The following is a 27,830-nucleotide window of genomic DNA, read 5'->3' on the forward strand; positions in this document are numbered from 1 at the left end:
TCACTTAATACATCTCATCTGCTTAGCTCTGTCTTTATTTTCACATTCTATCTTGGCCTTGCAGGAAGAATCAATCTTGGCACTTTCTGTATCTCTGCTTGAATTCTGTGGTACAGAGCAGGTTGGGGACCATGAGAGATGTGTATGAGGTTACTTCTTGGGAGTAAATGCCTGTATAGTGGTGGTTACCTGAACTCCAAGAAATATGCACTTACACTAGCAATTATAAAACTGACAGTAGCTGCTTGTGTGAGATGCTTAAATGTGACTCCCCATAAAAAATGAAGTTATCATCTAGCACAAATGCATGCCGTTGAATGGATTTGCATATTAGTCGCCAGTACATGGGAATTTCTGGGTTTAGAGGTCTGCCAGATCTGGAACTCCGAGGTTCCTAGTCTCTGGCCTTCCTACCTGTGGGCATACTGTGAATGGCGAAGGTGGGGTTCAGATTGAGATACAAATGCAAAAATATAGGTGTCTTACTGTAAGTTTGTGTGTGTGTACTGCTGTGTCAGGTATCTAAAGCTTCCATGATAGCTGTTGGAGACGTAGTGAATAAACTCAGAGGACCCTAGAGAGAGATTAGTTATGGCTTAGAGTGGCTGGTCAGCTGAATCCCTTTTTAGGCTTCATTGAAAATATTGACTACATCTTCACTACCTGTGTAGCTTAAGTACACAGCATGCTTTTAGACACTTAAATTTAGAAATCTTAATCTCAAAATGGAAGGTCTCAGTTTCTGTAGAAAGTGAGTTAAAATCCCTTTCATAATATTCAAAAGCACTTTTTTATCATGTGAAATTCTGGGCCACTAGATCAACTGTTTTTAATGTAAGTAAGTGTGGATTGCAAATATGTTTGCGTATTGCCAGGTTTTGTCCATCTTTCTTTGGTAGCTTTCATTGACATCAAGGAGGATTCAATGTGGAAAATAAAAGAAGGAAAATGATGCGTAGCCATGCTGTTTTATGAGGAAGGTATTTAGTCATGCAAAAAACATACAAAATCAAAACTCAGTGATACGCATAGGGAAGCCTCTAGGTTTTTCTAGGTTCAAGTTCTTAAGGCAGCTTCCAGTAGTATTGAAATAGATGGTAATTTTTCTGTGGCTAAATGGAAGTTGATTGTGAATGCAGAGAAGATGAGATAAAATACTTTCTCTTATGCTTAACTTAAAGAATGTGAGTAATCTCATTGACTTGAATTGAACAACTCATGAATTAAGTTAATTAAGCATGTACTCTAAAGTGCTTTATTGATCAGGGTCTTGATGCAAGACTCTAGGATGATAATAGAATGTTAGATACAGTTTAGAAAATAGTTTGTTTTGCTTCTTAGCGACTTTGAAGTAGTCAGTGTTTCTAGAGGAAGGCTTTATTAAAATTAATATTGTTCTTAAAGACTAAAGTCTGAAGGAGAATCATGTTGCTACACAAGAAGAGAGAAAGGAAAATTGCCTTTCTCGCATCCATATGCTCTTTAATTTTGTGCATCTTTTAGATTCTTAGATTCTGTACACATCAGACTTTCATAACACTTTTCTGTAATTTCAAAGGTAGTTTTAAAATTAGTATCTCTAGTCCCCATGTATTCCCTTAGTCTCTGAATTATGTTTGTATTTGTAAAAGTTCTCAGCAGTGCCCAGTGACAGGACAAGAGGTAATGGGCACAAATTGAAAGACATGAAATTCTATCTGAACGTAAGAAAACACTTTTGTCCTGTGAAGGTCATCAAACGCTGGCATAGGTTGCCAAATTTATGGGGTGTCCATCCTTGGAGATATTCAGAAGCCAGCTGGACATGATCCTAGACAACCCGGTCTAGATGACCCTGCTTTAGCAGGGTGATTAGACTGGATGATCTTGGATGGTCTCAGGAGGTCCTTTCCAACTTAAATGATTCTGTGACTTACATTAAACATGATGTAAACAAGTATGTATTAAGAGTAGCTGCTTCATATCTGTTATGCGTATGCAGATTGGGAAGTCAAGAACTGAGAATTTATCACATGCTTTTCACAAAGGAGTTTTCTTGCAAGTGATTGGAAGCTATGCGTCCGCATTTGCTACGTGAGACATCTAAATGAAGCAACCACTGACACATATTTCTGCCTTTGCTTCCACATATGCCATTATCCATTATTACAACTTTCTTTACGCTGATCTCATGCTTTCCTGCACCACAATGAATTGAATCTAGAATGGTAAAGGTGAATGTCTTTCTGGTAAATGAGCTGTCAGAGTTTCCAGGCATGCCGAACTGTCCATCTTCGCTGTGATTTCGCTGTTGCTTTGGGATGATATAACTTTTCTCTGTTCAGTAAGTTTTCACCTAGTTGAGTTTAATGATGTGGCTTCTTATGTGACTACATAACCTTTTATGCTGGCATAAATGAAATCACATAAGTACATGCAAGACGGTGAGCTAGCTGAAACTACCTTTTCAGCAGCAGCCTATGCTTACATTGTCCTAAAGCAGCTGTGGAACTCCATGTTATGAAGTTTTTCGTAAAGCTGTCTTTGCACATGGATTTTTTTTTTTCTTCTTTCCTGTATAGGAAGTCTGCATACGGGGCAGGGATTTTGCATAGCCATATCTCCTCTTCATATGGACATGTGAGGAAAACAGCTTAGCCCATCTGTCTCACGCTATAGGCATAACAACTAATTGTCAGAGCAAGGATGCCTGTGTAGAGGTGAAGTATTATCAAGCACCATTCAAATATAAGAGATTTTATTGAGTTCAATGTGGCATTAAATTACTTCCCATTACACAGCAAATAAATTATTGTAGGTGTACCTTAAACTCATCATTTGGTTCTACTTACAAATTTATTTTCTTATTCCTCTAAAAGAAGAGTTAATGGTTCCTAAATGAGGAAACTCCTTTGTTAGTGCTACTTATGTGAATAGGCCAACGGTTTCTAGATTAACTGATTTTATGCTTTGGCTATTTTGTTAATAAAATGGCATGGATAAAGGGGAGAAATATACTTGGCTTAAGAAAGAAATACTTAAAATCTTGTTCAAAAAGCCTTGTGCACTTTTGCTTTACTAATGTGCTTTATTGTTATCCCATATATTCAGTAAAGTAGGCTAGGTTAGTTAAATATGTCAGATTTTAATCTCCTTTGACTATTGTTTCAACTGCTGATGAGTGCGTATGGCTGTTCTCTGAAAATGGTACTCCGCAGTTTCTGTTGATTGAATAGGTGTTCTCTCAGTTTACTTAGACCTATGTTAAGACCTCTGGATGATCACCTCCCAAAGTGTCACTACCGGATATGACACTATCGGAATTTAATTCTGTTATTTTTCATAGTCTGAGATTCACGTAAACCAGATGCTTCAAGTAATACCAGTGTAGGTCATTCTCTACATACCATATTGTTAAATGATGTAACCTGTTTTAGTTCAGTTATTCCTGGTTTATCTCAACGAAATTGTTCCAGTGTCTGTGTAACATACTGTTTATTTTCAGTTATTAAATTTAATTTTATAACTGCCAATACAGCAATCTAAAACTAGTATGGGAAAGTCGAAGAGACTTCTTAATTTTAGCTGTACACAATGAAAATTCTGTAAGCCAAATGATGGCTGTAGTAATAGATAACCGTAAGTTTGTCTTCAGGGCATTTGTTTGAGACAAACTGGTTCACTGTTGATGAAAGTACCTTTGATGATGCATGAAGAAGCACAGATCCAAGCTATTGAGTGCTGTCAGCTGCGTGGTTTTTACAACCACATGGATTTTACCTAGAGTAAGGAGAGTAGGAGAGTAAGCTTCCTTCATTACTTTAAAAATAGATTGTTATTATTAGATCTTAAACACCTTTGAAAAAAAAATTCAAACCCATTGTAAGCATCGTTTTATGCATTGTAGCAAAATAATTGCCATTTTTTTTGCAGGGTGTTCAGTTAAAATTGATTCAGTGTAAGTTATGCTTGTACGTTTCAGTTTTTCTGCCTTTAGGTACTATTTAAAAAAAAAAAAAGAAAAAAAGAAAAAAAGAAAGAAACAAGGGAAACACTCCATTACAAGCATTCTTATCTGAAACTTCTTTGAGCTTACTGATTCAGGGTTTTCTTCTCATACCCTTAATGTTCTTTAAACATGAGAGTTAGTGGAAACAATACTATTGTATTCTGTTTGTGCTTGTGTTTGTGTCATGGATGCAGGGACTGTCCTGTGTAGGTTGTGAGCAGGGATGCGGAGTCAGTGTGTAATTCACAGTTCTCAGGGGAAGGAGCTGGGGCACAGCAGGAACTTTGCAGGGCACCCCTGCAACACAGGATAGAGCTGCTCCTTCTTCCCACAGAGCCCTTCCTCGCTGAGCTTCAGTTATGTGTCTTAAGAGATGACGCTACAAGTTCAAGTTGTTTAGTTTAGTATTTTAAAACTGGAATCTAATTAGTTCTCTTTTCTTAAGCTCCTGTTGTTAGTTACACTGGTTATTGGTGTTCATAGAAGTGAACACTAACAACTAAACCATGACCGCCATTTGATTTTTTTTTTGCTTTTGTTTTGATGTCATATTGTTGTTAAAACCTGAACAAATGTAAAATAATCCTAATATGTTGTACAGTTCTCTGGTTCCTTGTTTCAAATTTATTAAAGCATCCATAGCTAACACATAGTTCATATAGATTACCTTAATGTGAAGAATGCATGATGTTTCCAACTTTGAACAGTAAAAATTTAAAATCAAATCAGAAAGTGTTTATAGTAGATGTAAGATGAACAGTTGAATACAAATGCAAGCATTTTGTTACTTCTGTAAGTGAACAACAAAATTGGAAATAATACTGACTATATGGTTTATATTATTATGCATAATAAATTTCTCAATAGCAGCACTCCATCCAGGTAAGAAACAAAATAAATTACCATAAAATAGACCTGAAATTCAGAAATCTACAGTTAATACCACTTTACAAAACAGGACAGCCTCACTACCATATGTAAAATAATTAGTACATATTCATGACAAAATTCATCTATGTACTGCAGAACATTCTACTACATTGAAGATTAGTAGATTGAAGTGCGTAGATTAACCTGATTTGCTTCAAAGTGGACTATTTTAGTGGCAAAGCTTTTAAGCAGCCTGCACAGAAAATCTGTTAAACTTTAAAAATAATTTTTAGCTCTTTTCCACTGTGTAAGACATAGTACCTAAATTCAAACACAGCCTTGGGGGGGGAAAGAAAGGACAAACTAGTATTCAACAAGTCCAGTAAAATCCAGTAAGAATAGCTTCTTTATTTATGCTAAAAATAGCACAGATACTTGTAGGGGGATTATGAAATCGGTATAATTACTGTTTGTTTCTGGAATGCACAACATCATTAGAACTGTATGAAATATTAAGAACCTTATCTTCTTTTGTCTCTCCAGTGCTTTAACTCTTAGTAATGACCACTTCTTCCTTAATATTCTGGCCCTTCTTGTTTTCCTGATACATGACAGTCTTGTGCTTTGCTCTGCCACTTGCATTGCCCTTGGCTGTCTATTTTGAGAGCTATTCTGCCCTTTTTTCCAGTCTCACAGGGGTTCTTGGTCCTTTTTTACTTTTCCGTCTCCATCCTATTTGTGAGTGATCTGAGGCTTTCCTACAACTTCACTGTCAGCTTATGCTGATGATTTGCATATCTACTTTTTTTTCTGACCTGACTTCCTTCATTAAGATGTGCATTTCAGAACGTCTGTATGACAGTTCTCCCTTGATAGCTGATGACAATTACTGATACCAAGAATTCTTATTTTTCCTCCTGAAAGCTCTTGGTTCTCTTATTTTGTAACTTTTTGTAGTAGATCCTGCATAGGACTTTTTTGTTTAACGTATTTCTCTCGTACATTTTCCAGACTATCTGTACTCTACTTTCCCCTCACAGAATTTCAGAAAGCTCAATTCTTATTCTTGTTTTGAACTTTTTGTCTAATATGAATAATATGAATCTCTTTAAATCAGATAGAATATGTAATTTGCTGCTTCTGTCATTACTCAGATCTTCCATCATTCAGTTCCTTCATTTTCTTGCCATTTTTCTCTGTAAGTATTCTTGTGGTTATCCCAATTTAGTTTTTTTTTCTCCCAGCAGTAGTTCAGGAATTACTGATCAAAAAACTCCAAATATTTCAAAGTGTATATAAATCTGTGCTAAATTTTGGCTGCTCTGTGCTTAGTTGGAATTAATATTTTTGTAGTGTGAAACTGAAATAATGCTACATATGCTGCAGTATGTAGGTGAATATGAAGAGGTTCTAAAGTGATGCCTAATGTGGCATCAGTTATGGACAGTGGTTTTCAAACTAAATTTGATTTCAGCTGTCCTCTGGACTGTCTTTAGTAAGCGTTATTCCACTAAATCTTTGCCACCTTTAGCTGTTAAGATTCATTTCAAAAGAACAAAAAATTCAGCATAGGAATCTTCAGTTTGGCACTGGTTCAGAAAGTAAGTTGTCCTTCTGATTATTCAGATCTCTGAACAAAGTATAAAATGTGCACTAGAAAGTACAATTTGTAAAATATTAGGTTGTTGTAGTGGTTATTCTGGTTAAGTACACAAATCAGTTACTATTAATAATACCTGCACATTTTAAATTAATGAATGAATTTGATACTGCTATCTCTCTCTTTTTTTTTTTTTTAATTTTGTCTAGCCTTCACTTATTTGAAAAGGTATGTCTATGAAAGAATATTCATTTCTATATTCAACATTTTTGGCTACACCCTAATCCATTTTCACTGTGTGTTTAATAAAGAAGTTAACAAACTTGTACACAGGAGTCAGTGGATAAGATTCATTTCAGGAAACTCAGTTGTCTTCAACAACGTTCCATAGGGTAGTAATATCTTCCAATGAAGCTAAAAATCAAACTAAACTTCTCTAAAGCACTCACTCAAGACTCAGTATAATGTCTGAATCATAACTTGAGCATCATTCCTTGCTGCGATACTGTCGTGACTTTGTAAACAATGAAAGAGTTTACAAATAAAATGAAAATAGCCATTGTGAGAAACGTATCTTTCAGAGACGGTGACTCCACATCTGCTGTTGCAGTTTTTGAAAGCCATGAATGTGGTGCTAACTGAAGGAAGATAAATTTCAATTCAAGCTGGAGGTACTTCGGTTAAATGCTGGAACTGTATTTTTCCACAGTAAAGAAGAAAAAATAGGGCTTTATTTCCATTTATTAAAAAAGTTTATTGTAAGAAAATATAGTGTTATTTATATAGCTCTCTCAGTTCATATTAATTGAGATGTTTGAGAAATACTGAGTTTACACTTCACTCAATCAGATGGAAGTTGAATTGTGTGTTGCCAATGGCACAAGTTTGTCATTCATGTATGCTGACAGAGGTTGCCAGAAATGCTTTTGGGAACTTCATTTGAAGGTAACTTATGAAATAAGTTAAGAAAATAATACATTTTTTTTTAAAGTGCCTCCAGTTGAACACTCCAAAACTGGTAATTCGTGAAGTTGAACAATACCCTTTTCTCCAATGTTTACAGTGTGCTATATGCTGAATTTATCTACTATTATTTTGAATGGTTGAATGTTATTGCACTAAGGATACTTCAGCCCATTTTAGCAGAGTAGTAAAGCACACTTGCATTTAGTTGATTAGTGAGATTTCTTTTCATTCCAGTTGCAGGGGTTCACAATGCTTTAATTTCACCCTGACTAGCTTTTATTTCTCCACTGTCTTAATCAGCACTGACAATTCACCAACCTTTCTGTCTTTGTTTCCAAGTCCTCTAATTGCAGCCTTCATCTTTTTCTTTCTTTTTTTTTTTCCCTTGAAATGAAAGATGTTTTCTCTTTCTAGAACCATTAAGCTGTTGTTTAAAAGACATATTTTTTACAGCCATGGAAATGAGAACTTCCTACTTTTTTGAACAATCTTGTATTAATAGGCATGCTGCTAGTTTTGCAGCTTTGTACTTGTAGGTCCTTATAGGCAGTATCCCTGCAGTCGTGTGAGGTGACCTTGATTTTATAAATTAGCATGTGCAGCTCATGAATTCTTCAATTCCCATTTTGATATGCTGACACTTTCTAGGTTGTTTGGATTCTGTGTTTACTAGGCACTTTTTCCAAATTCTTTTCTTGAGAAGCAAGATTTAGATGCAAGTCTGCATATACATGCAGCAAATGCAAGTCTGCATTTTGGTTTGGAATAATAGTGCAGTTCTGAAGCAAACTCCCCTTTTGTCCTCACTTGCCTTCTCTTAGTTTGGTTCGTGGAATATTTTTTGCGTTAATTCCTTTCTGAGGAAATTTAACGGTAACCTCTTTTTCAGCTACACACCAAAGAGGCTCCAACATGTAACGTCCCCTGATGGGGACATACATGTCTCAAGGCAATGATTTGGACAGCTTTGAACCACGTGAATGGTGGGAACATTGTATTTGAGGGCTCAAGGCTAAATTTGGGCTCAAGGGTAAATCTAGTCTCAAGTAAAATCCAAGACTAAATTGAGCATGAAGAAAGATGCAAATCCAAACTGCATTTACTATAGCTGTAGAAGCCTCAGCCTGAACTGCTCTGATCTTCTCATCATCTCCTATTTCCCTGAGTTACTTGCTGATCTAAATGCAGGCACGAGCTTTCAGATAGCCCTATTTGATCTATCTCACATAGTCCTGGATTAAGTAGGCACTATCTCAAGGCCAATAGTGCATTTTGTTATTATATGGAGATCACTGTAGTCTATCAAATGGCTGTTAGTCTGTATCTAATGTTACTCAGTGCATCTTCAACATCTGCTGAAAAGATTTAAAAGTTGCGCACATTTTTACTATAGTAATTTCAGACTATTTGTGCTTGGTTAACAAACGTTCAAATGTATCTAGTTTTGCTGTCATTGCCGTATCATGATAGAATCACTGGGTATCATTATACAAGATAAAATTCATCATGTGTTTGTGCCACTGTAAATCAGAACCTAGTCCGTTGTTTATGATTGTTACTACAAAAAGTAGTGTTTGTATAGAAAATTTTCAAGTTTTGTCACAATATAGAATATTGTGTTTATAGGAGTTGAAAACAAGGAAGACCTGTCCTTCACAAGCTCTGGAGTTGAAAATAAGGACCTATCCTTATTCCAACTTAAGTACCACAGGAGATACCTATCCTGCTACTAACCTCATATTCTGATCTCCCCTATAGCAAGGTGAGATTTGTTATGACAGGATGGTTATAAATCTGTGAGGTTTGTGCTATAGCTGTACCAGATTGCATATTAATTTTATTCATGAATGGAGTATGAATCGTCTTTTAAAATATAAAATGTAGTAAAACAGTAAAACTCAGTGGGAGGAGGAATAAAGCAATGTTTAGATAATGTTATGATTGCCAGAACAACAAATTCAAGAAGCTAAAATCATAATAGATCATTTCCTTTTCTGCAATTCTTTGAATCAGATCTGTTAACAATTGCCAGGCATGCTTGGTCAGTTGTTTCATATTTTCAACTTTCTGGGTATTTCTCATAGAAGACAGAACTACAGCATTATATAGTCTTATTTACAGCATAGTATGCGGCTATAAAACATAAAATATGCTTTATTTACAAACTATGCTGTAAATATTTCAATTTGTGACTTAGAATTTTTTCCTGTACAGTTCAACAATTCCAAAAATTGTCATGTTATTTTCCATACATGTAAACTAGTTACAAATTCCATGTACATTTTTAAAATACAAATGCATCTTCACAAACAAGCATAGGTATGCTCGTAGTTACCAAACTACAAACAAGTAACTACCAAACAAGGTAGTTATGCTTCATTTTTGCTAATTTATTCTTTTGGTGAGAGGAGTGTGTTTATAAATTCCATTATCCTTATTCAGTGTGTTTTAGTTCATTTTCCTTGGAAATTTGCATTGGAAAGACGTGATATTGGTGCTTTTCAGTTTAAATGCAGTAGCATCCACTAAGGAAGCTGCAGTACCTGTACTTCTAAGGGTGGCATATGTTGTTGAAACTGATTGATTGTGTTAATCTAATCAAACTGTCAAAGCAATCCTTCTTACAACATTCTTCTTCATAAACCCGTTAAGCATTTGAACTTGTAAGCCTTTTATGCTTTTCCTCAGCAGAAGGTAAGCATGGATCACAGTCAAAAGGAAAAGGATTTAGAAATGAGAATATTGAGAAAGATTTAACTGGCAAGCTGATATGTAGCTGTGAGAAATGAACAGGAAAAACCATATCATGGCAGTTGCTCATCAACAATAATTAAAATATAGTTCATAAACTTAGAGCTGATACTTTAAAAAGAACTAAGGTATGTATTTTCTAGACTTTTTAATATAGCATTCCAATCAAAGATACTTTTCTTTTTGAGGATAGGTGATTAGCAGTGATTCATACAAAGTCCACGTTATCTTCCTGGGTGATGATCTTTCAGCCTGCAGGTTAAGTCATATTTTCAAAACAGAGGTTCATTGTAAGAGGTTCATTTCTAATTTTGGTGTGAGGTTGTATTTTTTCCAGAAAGTTTTGTTATCATCTGGAAATAACCAGAAAATAATAACAGCACCGACAGCAGTTTCAGATAATTCTTCCTAGATAACTATACCTGCATTCTCCACGTAAATCTTGTTTTGCTTTAAAAACAATACTCTGAAATGTGCCGTTCTTTGTTTTTCAAATATATTTTTTTCTGCTCTTCCTTCCATGTACATTTTATTCCAGCACTTGGCAATGTAACCCAGTAGAGAAAGTTAACTTCCTTGTTTGGTCCACAAATACATGAGGAGAGCTGGCCTCTTCATTCAGTCTGGTTCAGCAGGTTGCTTGATTTGCTGACAAATAAATGAGTGAAACGAAGTGTCAGAATAAAATCTGATTCGTATTATAGGCAAATTATCTCTTTGTTTTTCAGTTAAGCCAAGAAAGCCTTTAATTAGGTAAACAATTAGTCATCAAAACTGTATTTTTTAATGGGATTATGATAGATAGGCCTTTTTGTGTGAATAAACTCTTACTCAAAGTACAAGGTGGTTTCCTTCAGGTGTTAGTATTGCTCACAGAGACAATGCCTGCTTTGTGTTCCTCTGCTCCTGTCTTTTCTGCTTCCTTTTCCTGGTCTCAGGCAAACATCAGATTTGACCTCCAATGTTTCCAGTACTCCAGTTTTTCATTATTTATATCTTATTTAGTTCCATATTCTTGCAAGATGGATCTCGGAAGCATTTTATTATTCACAAAACATTAATATCAGTCCTCTATGGATTTACATGCCAGGAGCACATATATTTGGAAATAAATATTTCTTTACTTTTCAACGTGATGGCTTTCCACTATGGACAAGACATTTATATTTTTTAACAGCATTAGCAAAAACTGATGTTATTCCTTCAGCAGGGGAGCAGGGAGGGAGCAGGGAGAATGTCGTGGTTTCTAGCTGGGATAGTTAATTTTCTTCCTAGTAGCTGATATAGTGCTGTTTTTTGGATTTAGTATGAGAATAATGTTGATAACACACTGATGTTTTAGTTATTGCTAAGTAGTGCTTACGCTAGGCAAGGACTTTTCAGCTTCCCCAGCTCCCAGGTGCACAAGAAGCTGGGAGGGAGCAGGACAGCTGACCCAACTGGCCAATGGGGTATGCCATACCATATGGCGTCATGCTCAGTACATAAACTGGGAGAGGGGGCTGGGGAGCAGCAATTGCTGCTCAGGGACTGGCTGGGCATCGGTTGGTGGGTGGTGAGCAATTGTATCGTGCATCACTTGCTTTGTATATTCTTTTTTTTTTTTTTTAACTTTATTGTATATCTGTTATTAAACTGTTCTTATCTCAACCCACGAGTTTTCTTACTTCTGCCTTTCCAATTCTCTCCTCCATCCCACCGGAGGGGAGGGAGTGAGCGAGCGGCTGTGTGGTGTTTAGTTGCTGGCCAGGGTTAAACCACGACAGAGAACAAAGTGTGGTAGAAATTAATTGTCTTGTATTTGACATTTGTAAATAAAACTGTTGTGTTAACATGCTTTGAACCCTTAAAGAACTGGTTGTAAAATCAAAGGAAACTAAGGAAATTCTTTTATCTTTTTGAGTCATTTAAAGCCATTCTGAATTTTTTTTCTTCCAGTTTGTTGCTTTATGTAAGAACTAAATACTGCATTATTAGGTTTTCCATCATACTGCTAAGTCTAGGTCATTAACAGAAATTATGCAAAGTCAGAGTAATGTTGCAGATACTTTTATTGTACTAAATTTTAGTCTCCGCAGAGGACTTTTTAATGAGGAATTTAACAATTACTCATTTTGGTATTAAAATGTAACGGGTATCAGTTTTCTTTTAGATGTGTTTGAATTTTTATTTGTATGATTTAAGCTACTCTATGTATTTTATCACCTTAGCTTTTTTCAGATTAATCAGCTTGCTGCTGTAAATGGTTTTTCCTAGTGTCATTTCCAAAAATTCTGCTAGCATCAGTAGAAAAGTGGACTTTGTGGAGTTAAATCTTCATTAAATGTTTTACTTACCAATGCAGTAATTTTTTTTTTTTCCCTTTCATTTTGCCCTTATTCTGCTTCATTGGTTTCAGGAATACAAATAAATACTGATTCAGAAAACTCTTCATGTTTAGAAAGAGTTCTTGGAAGTATGAACATGAGCACATGTGGAAGTATGCTTCCTGGAAGTCTTTACTAAAGCACATGGTGTTAGTTACAAGCTTAATCTCGTGCTTAAGCCCAAAACTGATGCCCGGGAGTTCATTAATGTTGTGTAAAACTAGCCTGTTAATAACCTTGAGAGGTCTTTAGCTCATCAAGCATGTGTCTTCTTGCAATCTACCTTTGGCACAGCCTAGTTCTTCTGAATAATGTTATTTACTGAAACCAAGTGTGAGCTATGAGTACTTTCTTGTTCTCCTGTCAGTGGGGGGTTTGGACTTGTGGTATCTCAGCTGCCATTCATTTCCTTCCTTCTGCCCGTGACTGTGAGGAGGATCCTGTTCTAATTTAGCTTTATTGTTTGTTAGACATAATTAAGCTTAAGCAAGGCATAGGGAGCTGGGCAGTTCTGTGTCGTGCTGTTGTGAGAAGAGGCAGGGGACGGCTGTCTGGCCTTGTTAGAAGCAATCATTTCTGGCCCCTTTCCACATGTGATGTGATTCAGTTTTACTGCCTGCATGTGTTAATAACTATTTGTTAAGATATAATTAGTATAACAGTTTTTGTTGCTCATCTCTACTAAAAAAGACAAAAGCCCTTTTAACTGAGTTCTATTGATGCCTTCTCTTCCTTGACTGAGAGTTCTTTGCATACATTATTGGGAAAGAGTGTCACCAAAATACTCTATACTAAAGTCTAGCACCACTGAAGATGCAATTTTAGCTATGTACTTTCACTGGGGAAGGTGTTTTGTAGAGCTCCATCTTGCGTTTTGATCCTTGCACAAGTGTGATTGAAAGGTGCAGGAGACAATACTTAAAACATTCCTACTGGAAAAGTTGCTGTTTATATCACTGGATCATTGTAGCTCCTCAAGAAAATGTCATTAGTTGAGTCACTCATCAATGTATCTCCAGTATGCTGAGATGTCAGTTCATGTTCTCAAAACAGCGTTCAGAAGCCCCACTCACTTGCCACATCAATGCCTTATTCCTGAGACGGAGCACAAAGGTTCTCCAAGCAGGAGTTGATGCTGACAGATACTTCACAGCAGAGACATTTCACTGTATTCCTGTTTGCTCTAAAATGGACTGTAGAGTGTAGTGCACTATTGAAATAATCTGCTTCTGGTCAAATAACACAAAGGCATTTCACAGTCTACAGCACCATCCTTTCTCTTCCTTGTTAATAGAACAGCACAGGAATTTAAATAAGATCACATGCAAGGAAGATTTTTTTTTTATATATAAAAATTTTAACTGAGGGGGAAAAATCAGAATATCTTAGTGAATGTAAGGACATAGAAGCAAACACACGCTGGTTTTGAGATTATTAAGTATAAGATTTACAGAATGAATCAACTTGCAGCCTAGTGTCGATTCAAAAGAGAATGTCCTAAAAAAAAAAAAGAAAAGAGTTTTCTTAGGACAGTTGCTGCATTTTGTTTGCCAGCCTTTCTGATGTCTTTCCTCCTTTTGGCCACTGTATCTTATATTCGCAAGATTGTGTACATTTTTCAGTATCATTATGAAAATAAGTTTTGATTGAAATCTTTTAAAAATATTTAGTAGAAATAACCTTTCTAGAGGAAAAACACTGTTTTATAGCTGGTCAGAAAGTGGAGTTTATCATAACTAACTGTTGAAAGATAAATTTTTGTAAAGCATTTTATAATATATTTATTTCTGAAAATCCACCAATATATTTGAGCTAGAAAGATACACTTTTGTTTGTTCTTTCTGCTAAAGCACAGCTTACTTTCATGGTGGAGTGTGGATGATGTATTTGAAATTACAAAAGCAAAACAACTCGTGAGTCAGTCCTAAAAAGCAGTATTAAATTATGAATGACAGTTCAGCTTCCTGCCCGAGTTGTCTGATGATAGCTTTGTTGATATGGTGGTCTAGATTCTGGGGGCATACTAGTAGAGATTTCATATCAGGCTAAATCCCTTGTTTTGGCTAAAGCAATGTGCACAACAGTCAATGGTACAGGGAGGAGACAGACTGAGCTACCAAAGATTCTACTTAAAATATTTACAATCATCCATTTTTAGATCTGGATCTCTTGTTTTCTTCTCTTTATTATAATGAGGAAGAACAAGTCTATTCTTAGGTCCTTGCATCTGCAAAAATAAAAAAAGCTTAAGGAGAATTGAGTATTAATAGATGAGACATTCTGTACTGAAATTCTGAATATCTTTCTCACTAGTAGAATGATTATTCTGCCCATCCCTTTCTTCTGACAAATGGAACACAACTGCTGCCAGTTAAGCCTATTAATTGCATCCTTTATATCAACTTCCAACTCTTTCTATTCAACTGTTATATGCTTTATTTAGTATGTTATTCTGTAGGTATATTTCTTAGCGTTCAGGCTCCACAGATACTTATTTTTGTCATGCATGCATTCCTCTGCAAGAGTGAGGGAGTGTGAAAGAATGTGTTGAGCCGTGTCAGATGAAGCTCATTGCTATTCTAACAGCACGACTGTGCTCCTTTAGGAGGGCATTCAATCCTTGGCATTCATTCCCTCACACTGATGTGATAACAGAATAAAGGAGCTTTACAGCTGATTGAAGTCAAGTAGTAGGGCCATTGTAAAGGCTCACAAGAAGATTACTGATGAATACCGTTACTGCTGGAGGTTGGACTAGCAATTGTGCATGTCCATGCTTTCTTATAGAGAGTGAATAATGAAAGCAAGTGTGTGTTAATAATTATCAATTAGCTATGCTTTCCTTTTCTAGAGGGAAGATGGTGGTGTCCATTTGACTTCAGAATTATGTGATAGATGTTTACCAAGTTCTGAGAAATCTTTTATTTTTAAGTGGTAATTAGCGCTGTGGCTCTATTATTTCTCTAGTTCTGAATAACAGAATAAAGAAAATTGGGCATGATATTCTGTTTTAGTCTGGAGTCCAAAGGTATTTGGCCACTTCAGGAATTAATGGAAATTCACAGTTTTTTCCCATCTTTTGCACTGCAACATTCTTGTTTTTCTTGTGACAGGAGACAGATTGAAGGCTTTGAATTTACTGCAGTATGTTGAACATTCTTTGCTTATAAACGAAGCAGATGGCTGAGATAAAATCACACTCTTCTGTGGTTTAGTTTGGCTGAACTTTTTTGAAACTAAAATACTTTGTGTCTGATTGTCTTTTCCTGCAGTGAGGGAGTATATGGGGAAACATTACATCAAATTTCCAGTCTGACTCTCATTTTTTTTCTGTTATACTTGTAAGTGATGATGGAAATAGAAGATACAAAAGCTTTGCAGGAAGTTTTTCAAGAGGATAGCTTAACTGACAGGACAGCTTAACTCACTACCTCTGACAGGACCCTGGATACTCAGTAAAACCTCAGGTCGGCCTGAGCTTGGAGGTGGGTTAACACCTCTTCTTTCACTTGAAAGCATTCCAAAAAGGTTTTTTGAATTGTTTAAAGGCTGTTTTTTATTAAGTAGAAGTTAGAATAATTAGTTTCTTTACTAGTCACAAAATTCTTTCTATTTATGAGGGAGCAGAAGTAAAAGGAGTTTGTAGGCAACTCTACGTCTATTCAATGCATCTATGTAGGGTGGGTTTGCTTCCAGATTTGATTTCTAACTTTGAGTGTCTGCATTGGCAAATAGTGCAGTGCAATAGGAGTGGATCTGCGGAGAGAAACTCTACAATGCAAGTGTCCTGGTTTCAGCTGGGATGGAGTTGATTTTCTTCCTATCAACTGGTATAGTGCTGTGTTTTGAATGTAGTGTGAGAATAATGTTGATGACATGCTGATGTTTTGATTGTTGCTAGATAATGTTTACGCTAGTCAAGGACTTTTCATCTTTCCATGCTCTGCCAGATGTGCAGGGGGCTGGGAGGGAGCGTGGCCAGGACGGCTGGCCCAGCTGGCCAATGGGCTATTGCATAACATATGACGTCATGCTCAGCATATAAGGCTGGGTGAAGAAGAAGGAGGGGTGCATTCGGAGTGATGGCGTTTGTCCCAAGTCACCGTTACACATGATGGAGCCCTGCTTTCCTGGTGATGGCTGAACACCTGCCTGCCGATGGGAAGCAGTGAATGAATTCCTTGTTTTGCTTTGCTTGCGTGCGCGGCTTTTGCTTTCCCTATTAAACTGTCTTTATCTCAACCCACGAGTTTTCTCACTCTTACCCTTCTGATTCTCTCCCCCATCCCACCCGGTGGAGTGGTGAGCGAGCGGCTGCGTGGTGCTCAGTGGCTGGCTGGCGTTAAACCACGACAGCAAGCCATGATTCAGTACATGAACGTATGTGAGAATGTATTTCAAAAGAATGCTTGCCATCCAAACCAAAGCACTGCAGTAGCTGTGCCCTTCATGACTTTCTGAATCCTAGCAAGCTCCTTGGAGCCCTCTCTGCCTCCACAAGATTTCTTTCATCAAACTCTGTTTGCTTCCTGATCCTCTCATCAGGCTTTCTGGCTCTGGTTGGTGCAGGCCCCCAGTTCTTTGCTGTAATTTTTCTTCTGGCCTTCACTGTGTTCACTGGAACTTTTCTTCCTAGTTATCCTCAGTTGCTCTGAAGGGAAGCTCTTAAGGGATCTCACTTTCCCTCTGGAAGCATCATCCTGACCTAGTGTCTGTTTTTGAAAAGGAATATAACCCATACAATCTGAAAACTTACATATCCAACTGACAGTCTTTCACAATAGTCTTAAATTGGATCGTCATAAATATCCATATGATTACTGTACAATGTATTGTATAACTTTTATATATATTCCATTGTTTTTGATAGACGACAATAATTAGACACTATGCTGTGATTTTTGTCCTTTGTCTGTCTTTGAGAACAATGGCAATAATTCCGTAGATTGTGTTGATACCTCTGAATGAAAAAGATATTATGAAAAGTAATAAATGGAAATGATGCCTTCAACTTATATTTGCTCTGAATTTGTTTCTAATGGAACTTTTATGAAACACAATAAATAGTATTGAAAATGCAAGTTTTATGTAGTGACTTAGGAAATAGTAAGAGTACCTTGAATAAACTAAATAGATATAAAAAGCTATACAGCAGGTTTTTTGCATTCCAGGCAGAAATAAATAGTTTAATTTGGAGGGGAAACATGGTTCTAGTACATCGGGCAATAGAAATAACAGTTGAAATGCCTGTACTTTCTTGCTTTTTCATTTAAATACTGTCAATCTTTTTTTTTTCTCTTTTGCAAAAAGTTATGGATGAAAATTTCCAGATAATGTCAACAGTCTACTGTTTTCTTTTCTTTCCATACATTTTTTGAAAGTTTTATATAAGTTATATAGTTATAAATACAAATCAGCTCAACAAAAACTATCTTCTAGTTATCCTTTCATAAATTATCATGTAGCTGAAAAAAATTCTTTTACATTGTGCTCAAATACCTTTCCACAAAATTAACAGTAGCATTTTCATGATTGAGGCTTTAAGTTCCAATAGTCTTCCTGTTTGTTAATAAACAGGTTTTTATTCTTTCTAACTAGATTCTTTCTCTGTTTGTAGTAATTTATCAAACCTGCGGAAAAGCAGTGTGTTAGTGAGAAAACAAATCAATCTGTCCTTTCTGAAAGGTATAAACAACTTTCATTAATGATACTTTTTTAAAGCTTAGATTGCAGAGAGAGGAAAGCTGTCTCTTAGGTATGTTTTAAATTCATTTTAATATTTTAGGAAAAATTGCTTTTATGGGGGTGATGTGCTGTTGTTTTATTTTGAAATAATACAACACCTGCTTCTTAATAAAACATTTTCCTAATTAAAAACTTTGATTTTATTGAGATTTCCATAAGATACAACTTGAAATACATTTTGTTGCATGATACCGTATCACTTTTTGACGTTAAATATTTAAGTGCAGACTAAATGTTTGTATAATTGCAGTATATTTTTGTTTTAAGTTTTAAGTGTAATTATTAATATCATATCTGAATACCTGCTATGTAAATTAGGGATGTGGTAAAGAGGTTTTCGGTTTTTGACTTGTAGATTCCCTTCCCCTGTGGTATTGAGTCCCGTTTCATTACATGTGCATTCTTCATTTCTTTTATTCTAACTGGGCTATGACTTTTGTTTTTGTTTTTGTTTTAAATTCTCTTTGTCTCTGGTCCTGTACCCTTTATGGAAACGGAGCTCTGCAGTTTGGATCCCTGTAGGCTCTCAATGAGCAGTGCGTGACAACCTTTGCTTCCCGTCTGTTTCCATAGTAGCAGCACCTTGCCGTTTCTCAGAAATGAGTATTAATTTGGTTTATAGTTTAAGACCCTAGGGATGCAGAGGTTTTTCACAGCCTTCTAAGACTAGCCACGCGTTACTGAGGTAATAAATAAAAACAGCCCTAGAAATGTTCATGATAGAGTCCTTGCTGTCTGAAAGTTATGTGGCAAATGCAGATTCTTGAAAGGTGTCCAGGATCCATCTTCAGTAGCTCATCGCTAGTCCTGAGAATCGTAAAACTTCTGGAATCGGTTAATTGTTTGACACCACTATTTTTATCCCTGAGCCTGGACAAGCAGTTTCTGCATGGCTCTGGGAGTCTCTTCAGTGTGTAAACCTTCAGTAGAACTTCGGGTGAGCTGATTTCTTTGTTTCACAGCTCATTTTGCAATGCACATTGGTTGGTTAGAGCATGTTTCTTCCAACTACTAGCACTGTACTGCCTCCATTTTGACTGGAATGAGCTACAGACATCGTCAGTATATGGTGAGCTTCATCTTTCCACAGAGCCATTCTGTGATAGCAGAGATTTTATACTGGTAAGTTTTTAATACTACCCTGAAAAATAACGTGTACAGAAAACAGTTTTCCAAAATGGTAGTAGATGATCAGTATTGGCCATCATAAAATCTCTGCATGCAATTTTTTTTAAGGAATAGAAAATCTAAGTGCAGTAAACGTGGTTTATTTTTTATTTAATTTTTCTACATCCTTTACCATTTTGATATTAATTTACTGTGTTTGGGAATTGAGGTATAGCAATGTACAAAAAGTAACTGGGAATGAATAAGCTGTGTCAAAAATCTTGTAGCTAGGTACCAAATGAAGCTGTATTTGCAGCTTAAATGATATCTGAGATATTAATACATTGGCACTGACTTAAATTTATGTTTGAAAGCACAGCTTGACATCCTTCTTTCCAACATTTCGGGGTATATTCTAGTCAGATTTTAAAGCCTAAAAGTTCAGAGTCTTCAGTCGTCATTGCTATAAGCAAAATCACGTGGGAAAAATCTGTTTAATGAATATGAAAAATATCATAAAGCTGAAGGACAGATGCAGTAAAAAAAATTACATTTTGATGATACATCTATTAATAGATAAATCTATTCACAACTTGAGTAGATAATACTTTGTTTGATTTCTGTTGTAATTTTCTAGAGGCTGAATTGTTATTTTGCTAAATATTTGTTCCTTTCACATTCATTTTGTTGATAAAATTCATCCTGAAGCCTGGCAGCATGATTTTTTGATGATTGTCTTGTTGTTGCTTGTTACAACTTAATAAAAGAGATTTGAAGAAAATTATATGGAAGTATAATTTTTTTCTTTTATAACAGTGAAAAACAAATCCAGTAAATGTCATTTATAACCTCAGTAGGTGCTCTTTTTGAAGGCTTGAATAAAATAAATTGTAAAGCGCTTCTGAAAATTTGGAGTGATGTTTAGGAAACTAATGCAGTATGCAGTGCCCAGGTTGTTCCAGTAGGACTAGTATTGTGCTTTTAAATTACTTGGTCAATAGTTCTTGATTACGGAATTTGCAGAAGGTACTATACTAGGTGTTAATCCTGAATTCCAGCTGATGATTCTGCATTCAGCCAGAAAGCTTTTATTTGGATCAAAGCTGTTCTCCCATTTTCAGCTGCTTAAGGCCCTGGAGTGATTAGGGCACTCTTGCTTGCTTTGTTGGCTGTTGGAAGCATCTCAAGATACTGGTATTGAAGACTCAGCCCTCTAAATGTCAACATGGATTAGTGGAGAGATGCTCACAAAAGCTGGTGGAAAGAAAAAAGCAAGCCGTGATTATTGACAGCATTAAGAGATTTGAATAACTTAAACTTCAAACTCTGATGATGTCATGTCAAATGTGAAAAACATGAAGCTGTACTGGTCACCTCAGGCTGTCAGTATGGAAGAAGCTGTTGTAGAGCAAGGGCTTTTCAAGCTACCCAGCTGTGCTGTATCTGTGATGGAGTAAGGTTGTCCAGAAAAATCCCATGTTATTGGTAACATAAGAATTAATAAAGTTGTATGCAGGTATCTTAAAATTTGCCTTACTTTCTGCAACTGTTTTCTTCATTTACATTGTTATAGGATATTCTTATAGAAGCTTTTCTTAGCAAAGCGGTTGCAATCTATATACTTAGGAAAGCATTGATGATTAGTGTATGATACACCTGAGCTGGAGAAAAGTGTGAGAGTATTACTGTCTCGCAATTGCTCAGGGCTCTTCAGGGTCAAGACAGATCTTTCAGTTCTCAGAGATAAGAGTAATAGCATCAGAGTTAACCTCCAGAGAACCTTGATAAATCAGTGTGACAACTCTACAGGTGTTGCCATTCCCACATAAGTCTTGTGTTTCATGCTGCTGTCTTCAATCAGTGATTTGGTGTGAGGACTGATTATTAGTGCAGATCTTGACTTGTTTGTTCTGCTGTCCACCAGGTTTTGATTTTCAGCATTTTGAGAAGATTCAAATCAAAGACCTTACCTTGATTCAATATCCTGAGAGGTATTTAACTACTGAGCAGGCTGTGGCATCCATTGAGACATGTTGCATCTTCAGAACAACAGTGTTATTCACAGGAAATATTTTTGTTGAAGCTAATAAAGTCAGTTATGTTTAGTGGATATAGTTTCTCATTCTGATCAGAGTTCAGCAAAACTGCACCCTCTCATCATTATTATTCGATTTCTGTGCTAACCAGTTGGTGGATGGGAATAGAAGTGGTCTGAAGAGTGGTGTTTTGATCAGCTTGGTGAGTCTTTTGTATTAACTGTTTAGGTAAGAAGCAGCTTATTTATCCAGACAAGATCAAACTCCTGGCTATATCTGTCAAGTATTGTCCTGGTTTCGGCTGGGATAGGGTTAAATTTCTTCCTAGTGCTGTGTTTTGGATTTAGTATGAGGAGAATGTTGATAACACAGAGATGTTTTCAGTTGTTGCGAAGTGCCCTCCTAGTCCAAGGACAGCTCCCGTGCCTACTGACTGAGCTAGGTACACAAGATGGGAGGGAACATAATCAGGACAGCCAGCCCAGCTGGCCAGCGGGGTATTCCATACCATGTGACGTCATGCTCAGTATATGAAGGGTAGGCGTGTTCCAGGAAGTAGCAATCGTTACTTGGTTATCGGTCAGTGCGGGTGGTGAGCAACTGCATTGTGCATCACTCATTTTGTATATTCTATCTTTTTTTTTCCCCTTCCCTTCCTTTTCTGTTCTATTAAACTGTCTTTATCTCAACCCACGAGTTTTCTCACTCTTACCCTTCCGATTCTCTCCCTGTCCCACTGGTGGGGGGGGAGGGGGAGTGAGCGAGCGGCTGTGTGGTGTGTGGCTACCTGCTGGGTCAAACCATGAATTTAATTAAAATACATGCATTATTAACATTACCAGCTGTGATATTGAGCAACTAGCAATTTTCAGATACTTGGATGAGTAATGGCATTGGCCTTTCAGTTGCTTTTGACATCAGCCCTTTTATAAACCCGCAGTTTTGCAGAATCATGAGTGTAGAGCCTGTGTGCTGGACGTAGCTGAAGAGCAGCTGAATAACGTTTTCAGATGATGTGCTTTTTCTTTTCTTTAATCAGTGAAGATGCTGCTGCATTCAGCCGCTGCCTACTTTAGTTTCTGTGGCATTATTAGTATGTTAGTTTTAATAGAAGCTGAATTGAATGTAAAGCATGCAGGCCAAGGAATGTTGTTAAGCAGTCATATGGTCACAAAAAGCTTTGTGCAATTAGATCATCATCGCGAGACAAGATTGAACATTCAGCCAAATTGCCATCCCCAAGTAGAGACTGATTCAGATAGTGTTGCTCTGCAAGGAAGCAGTATTTTCATGAGTAAGTGTTAAGATTTTTGCAGGCCAGCAAGTGGAGGAAAATACCGGTTCCAACTATTTTCTAGTCTCTAGTCGAATACTGGTGATCAGAAATTAAGGATTTTGTTGCTACTTTGTAGAATGTAATGTGGTTTAATGATGAGAGAAGGGGATGAAAAAAAACTAGTGGTGTATCTTGAGTATCTTTATAATGGTTGTGCTAGAAACTTGGGTGGTGTTCTTGACGCTGTGTTATGACTTGACTCTATTGTGACTAAACTTGGAAAGATTAGCTTGGAAAACAGGAAAGGTAGGCAATAGCTCGTGCTTATTACTAAATACCATTTTGGTATTTCTGTTTCCACTATCCTATCCACTTATCTCCTTAGTCAACAAGACCACCTATTAGAAAACATGTGACTGAATTTGATACACACATTTGTTCATTCTCAGTTCTTACGGTGTATTCCTTGAAAGAAAGGAAGAGTCATTGGAATAGTTTGCTTGAAAATTTAGTTGTTGTTGTTGTTATTAAGAAGAAATTAGGTCTTTCTTAGACCAGACAAGGTTTTGGTATAAATGTAATTTCGTGTTCAGAATCTAATAAGAAATCTTCACAAAACATTTCCATATTACATTGATGTAATCATCCCTTCATTTTACAGATGTGGGAATTTGAGAATTGTAGACTTTCTGTTCACCAGACAAGAATTCAGTAAAATCTTTATTGGATTACTTAATACGCTTTACTCAAATGACCAGTAATATTTCGTTTAAGTGTTCATTGCAATCAGAATACCAACTTTTGTCCAAAAAGGCACACATGTAAGCCTCCATATCTGGAACCGACATATGTGGCCTAAAACATACTCAATGAGAGGATGTCTTTGAATTATACGTTGGCAGTGTGTCAGTAAGCAAATTCTTGTTTTATTTGCTGAGAAGTTGGAATAAGCAACTATTAGTTTTTAATAGTTATTTAGATGTTGTTTTTGTCTTTCAGTATAAATGTTATACATATTTGTACAGTTATTCAAATGATTTTTTCAATTGTGAAGTGTTAAGCTAACACTTTTTACTTTTTATAGGTCTGCTTTGAATAGTTAATTTAATAACTTTTATTAAAGCTAATAATATGATAAAGCTAAAGCAAATTAATCAAACAATTATATAACTATTATACAACTATTTCAGTATCTTTGAAATCCGGGGGCTAAAAGCTCTAGTAGTTGTCTTGAGCATGGATTATGTATTTCAGCAAAATGTGATAACTGATGAATATCTGCAGAAGAGGATATCATTGTGCTCTTTTTAATGAACTAACAATTTCATACAAGAAATTCAGCAGTCCCATTGTTTAGAATAAAGGGATACATGTAAATGAGGCCAGTGCTGAAATTGTATTTAAACAATGCTGACAGTTTCTCTATTGTGTCCATTAATTAATTTCCAAGCATCAAGTTTCTCTGGGAATGAACTGCAAAAATAATTAAAATGATACATGAGGTAAATAGTTTAGAAATTCAAAAGGTGAAACAGGGAGTTAGTTTAGTAAATATTAGTCATACTGTTTATTTGTGCTCATTTGCCTTTTAAAAGCAGGTTATTGAGGAAGTATGATCCGGTTTTAATTCACATGATCTGCTGAAGTTCTGCTCACAGGTGGAACAGTTGCCATATTCTTTTTTAATCAATGGTGCCTGTCCTTGTTTCAAATCAGTAGTCTGCTTAAAACAGGTTAACATTTATGTAAAAATATTTTGCCTTACAGCAAAGTTCTTCAGAATTAAATCAGTTGCAGCATATTTTTACTAATGATTTAGTGTGTGCGTTGTAAGGTAAATCATATTCAAGGTCAGGTTGGACGGGGCTCTGAGCAACCTCATCTAGTTGAAGATGTCCTTGTTCACAGCAGGGGGGTTGGACTAGATGACCTTTAAAGGTCCCTTCCAACTCAAACTATTCTATGATTCTGTGATATCTTTAAGTAGAATTCTGTGAATAAAAGCAATTTTAGTTTTGGTGATACACAGCTTTGTTTTTTTCCACCACAGTTTTGGCCAACTGATTGGTGTCAAGTCACTACTTGAGAAAGAATTTGAATGTTTAAGTTCAGATTAAATTAGTGATTTCAGATAGAATGAGTAGGGTCTTAGTTAGACGGAAACTTCAAAACAAATTTCTTTCCAGCTGGACAATCATGCCTGAATAATTGAAACCAAACTTTAAGCCTAGTTTAAAACAAAAGAAGTCTTTGCAATAAATGTTCTTTCTGTCATCGAATGTAGGTGAAACAAAGATGAGATTTAAATTTTGGTATCCCAAATGTGCATGCCTTTTGAAAACATTTTGTCTGGAGGTTTTCACTCAAATCTGCCATATAACCTGTTAAAAAAGAAACAGCCTGCAGCTTTTAGAAAATGTTTTCTTCAACTTCACCTGTGCTGGGGAGGCCACCTAGTCTGTCGCGTTTGGTTTTATCCTCATCTTACTGCTCCTCAGCCTTTTGATAACAACTCAATCAGTACTTCCATAACTTCTCTCTCAGAAGAGGGGTTTTAAGTTATAGTGGGGGCATCTGAGTAAATTAAAGATGCAAAATGAATTTCCTGGGAAATAGCCAGAGGATTAGACTTTTCAAGCATGTGTACATTTTTGAAAAGTCTGTTGCTATTGTCGTCTTGTCGTATCCTCTTATAGCTTGTGTGACCTGACTGCCTAAGCCTTTCCCTGAGGAAAATACTCAGGACTAAGGGGTGTAGGGAAGTGTATACTTCAGCTTTATACTCATGCAAGAAGCAAAATACATTGTATACTTGTGTTTCCTGCTGTTAGAGGAAGTAAAGGGCATAGTGATGCTCAGTCTTAATTACATAGAGATTCTCAACTTTAAGAAATTATACTGTGCCATGGCTTGGTAAGATAATTAGGTACCCTATTAACCAAAATACTTTGTTCTTCAATACATTAACTATGCTGAATAAAGGAAAATATAGCTGTAAGTGATCAACCACTGTCTAAAACCTAAACAGTGTAAATTATCCACTGTTATTGATGAGGACTACAGTGTTATGTGGTTGTTATTTGTTAATGCACTGAAACCAGCCTGGAGTAGTTCCATCAGTTCTTGCTGCTGCTTCTGCTGTTCTCATCTCCAAACAAGTTAGGAGGTTTTGGTTTTAAATACTTACATGGAAGAAAAACTTGCAGAAAGTAATCCTTTTTTTCTACTATAGGAACCATAAATATGTATATTAGATTGGGGTTTTATATCTCATCCCTCACCTTTATGTTGTTTGTTGTTAGCTAAAATCACAGCCATTGATTATCACTGGTAGAATTCATGCTCACATTGCCATATCTCTGTTCTGGCCATGTTCTGCCTTGCCATAACTAGTAGGTAAAATGGAAGTCGTTTGCCTTCTGCTTTGTAGAAATTCAAAGCAGCAGATTAAGTAATATTTTCTCCAGTAAGTACAAAGAACAACTAACGGTCAGTCTTCACTGCAGATGAGAAGAGGCTTATTAATATGGGAAGTTACAGAAAAGAAATCAATAAGCTTTCTGATAGTTTCACTATGCGTAATTCTTTTTCCAACTTTTCAAAGTAACATTGGAAATAAGTGTTGCAAAATGTAATTGTTCTCCCTGCGTAGAGTTCAGTGTCACCTTGCATTTGTATTGAAGGCATTCTCCAAGAAAACTGCCTTATTCCACTTCCTTCTGTAAATACCCAATTAGCAAGAAAGGACTATAAGGGAGTTGCACAAGAAACACCATTCCTTTGCTAAGATCTAGAACCTTTCCTCTATGTGAAGGTAATAAACCACCACCCGTGAGAAGATAAATAACTATAAAAGAAAAAAACATTTCAGTATTGGATGTGAAGGTACCTCATCAAGTGAGAATCCACTTGACATCCTAGTCGTGATGAACTCTAAAAACTTCACGATGGATTCTTTAAATGAACCAAATGAGAAACATTGAATTTTTTTCACCCCAGTTTAATTCTGGAAAAGCTAGGACAAAAAAGTCAAATACACACTTGAAGTTAGTTATTTTTTATTCTATTTGAATTGAACATATTAGCAAGTGAAGAGGACAGTAGTTTAAACTCCTAAACAGCTGATGTGGAAAGTTACATGAAAGATGTTTCTTAAAACTAAATGATTAATGGGAGACTGGATAAATCAAGTAAATAATAATTATCAATAGCATCCATTTATATTTTATATTGATTAATAGTCTTACAATCAATTTTGCAGGCCATATGGAGCATTCTAACAGGGCAAAACATTGATCCAAAAAAGTTCCAGCAATGGTCTGTGTTCCTTGTGGCTGGGATTTCACAGCAGAGATTTATACCGCAAGTCATCTTTTGGGAACTGTTGCGAAGTTGTTGTTGACTAGATCAGAGAGGCCAACTACTAAATTGTTATGAGAACTGATCTAGTTTTCAGCATAAATCTGCCAAATCTAATAGAACATTGTAAGATAAGTAATTTTTTGGACATTCCTAGCAGAAATAGGAAATGTGAACACAGTTCTTTAAAGGTGTGGTTTTTTTTTTTTTAAATAGCTCTTCTGTAGGGGACTTACAATGAGCCCTAAGGGTTGAGATAATTTTTTTTGCATGGTGTTTTGGCTGTGTCAGATACTTCTAGCTTGCTGTTATGACCTGAAAATGTTAGTTTCCATTATAGATTTTTAAAGTGCTATGAAGTGTGTTTGGATCAGATTTGTTTTTAATGCAAAGATCAAACCAACCCATAAATTTTCATATTAATTGATGGATGTTTGCATTAGAAACAGCTACATATAGGCCTTACTTATAAGTAAGGTTGTTTTTTGGTTTGGAGTTTTTTTTTAAGCGTGAATGATCCAACTTTGTTGCTGTATTTATTGTCAGATTAGATTCAGCTTAAACAAGTGCTGTTCGTCACTTATTGCTTTTAGGATCATCCTGTTGGGAATAGTCATGGTGAAACAAAAATAATGATAGAAGACAATCCAAAATGTGCTAACTCAACAAAAACAAATGTTTTTAACAGGTATTTTTATGTATAACTGTAAAATACTTTTTAACATGTATCATATATTTAAATTTTTAGCACTACAGAATAATCAAA

General features: G+C 36.0%; 1 protein-coding gene across 8 annotated transcripts in view; it reads left to right on the forward strand.

Annotated features, from left to right (window-relative positions):
- TBC1D22A (TBC1 domain family member 22A) overlaps positions 1 to 27,830 on the forward strand; it is a 184,999-nt gene that overhangs the window by 112,757 nt on the left and 44,412 nt on the right. Inside the window, exon 13 of one of the 8 annotated variants that reach the window (XR_012673023.1) lies at positions 2,562 to 8,789. The exons of 6 other annotated variants lie outside the window; for them this stretch is intronic. Coding sequence is in view for 1 of the 2 variants with exons in the window: in XM_075146133.1 (XP_075002234.1) it covers positions 2,562 to 2,594 (33 nt within the window). In the remaining variant the exon portion in view is untranslated. Of the gene's footprint in view, positions 1 to 2,561; positions 8,790 to 27,830 lie in introns of those variants that run through there. One more of the 8 variants, XM_075146133.1, reaches the window with a different exon arrangement.

The sequence above is a fragment of the Calonectris borealis genome, chromosome 1 (genome assembly GCF_964195595.1).
Source record: "Calonectris borealis chromosome 1, bCalBor7.hap1.2, whole genome shotgun sequence".
In the NCBI taxonomy this organism is placed as follows: domain Eukaryota; kingdom Metazoa; phylum Chordata; class Aves; order Procellariiformes; family Procellariidae; genus Calonectris; species Calonectris borealis.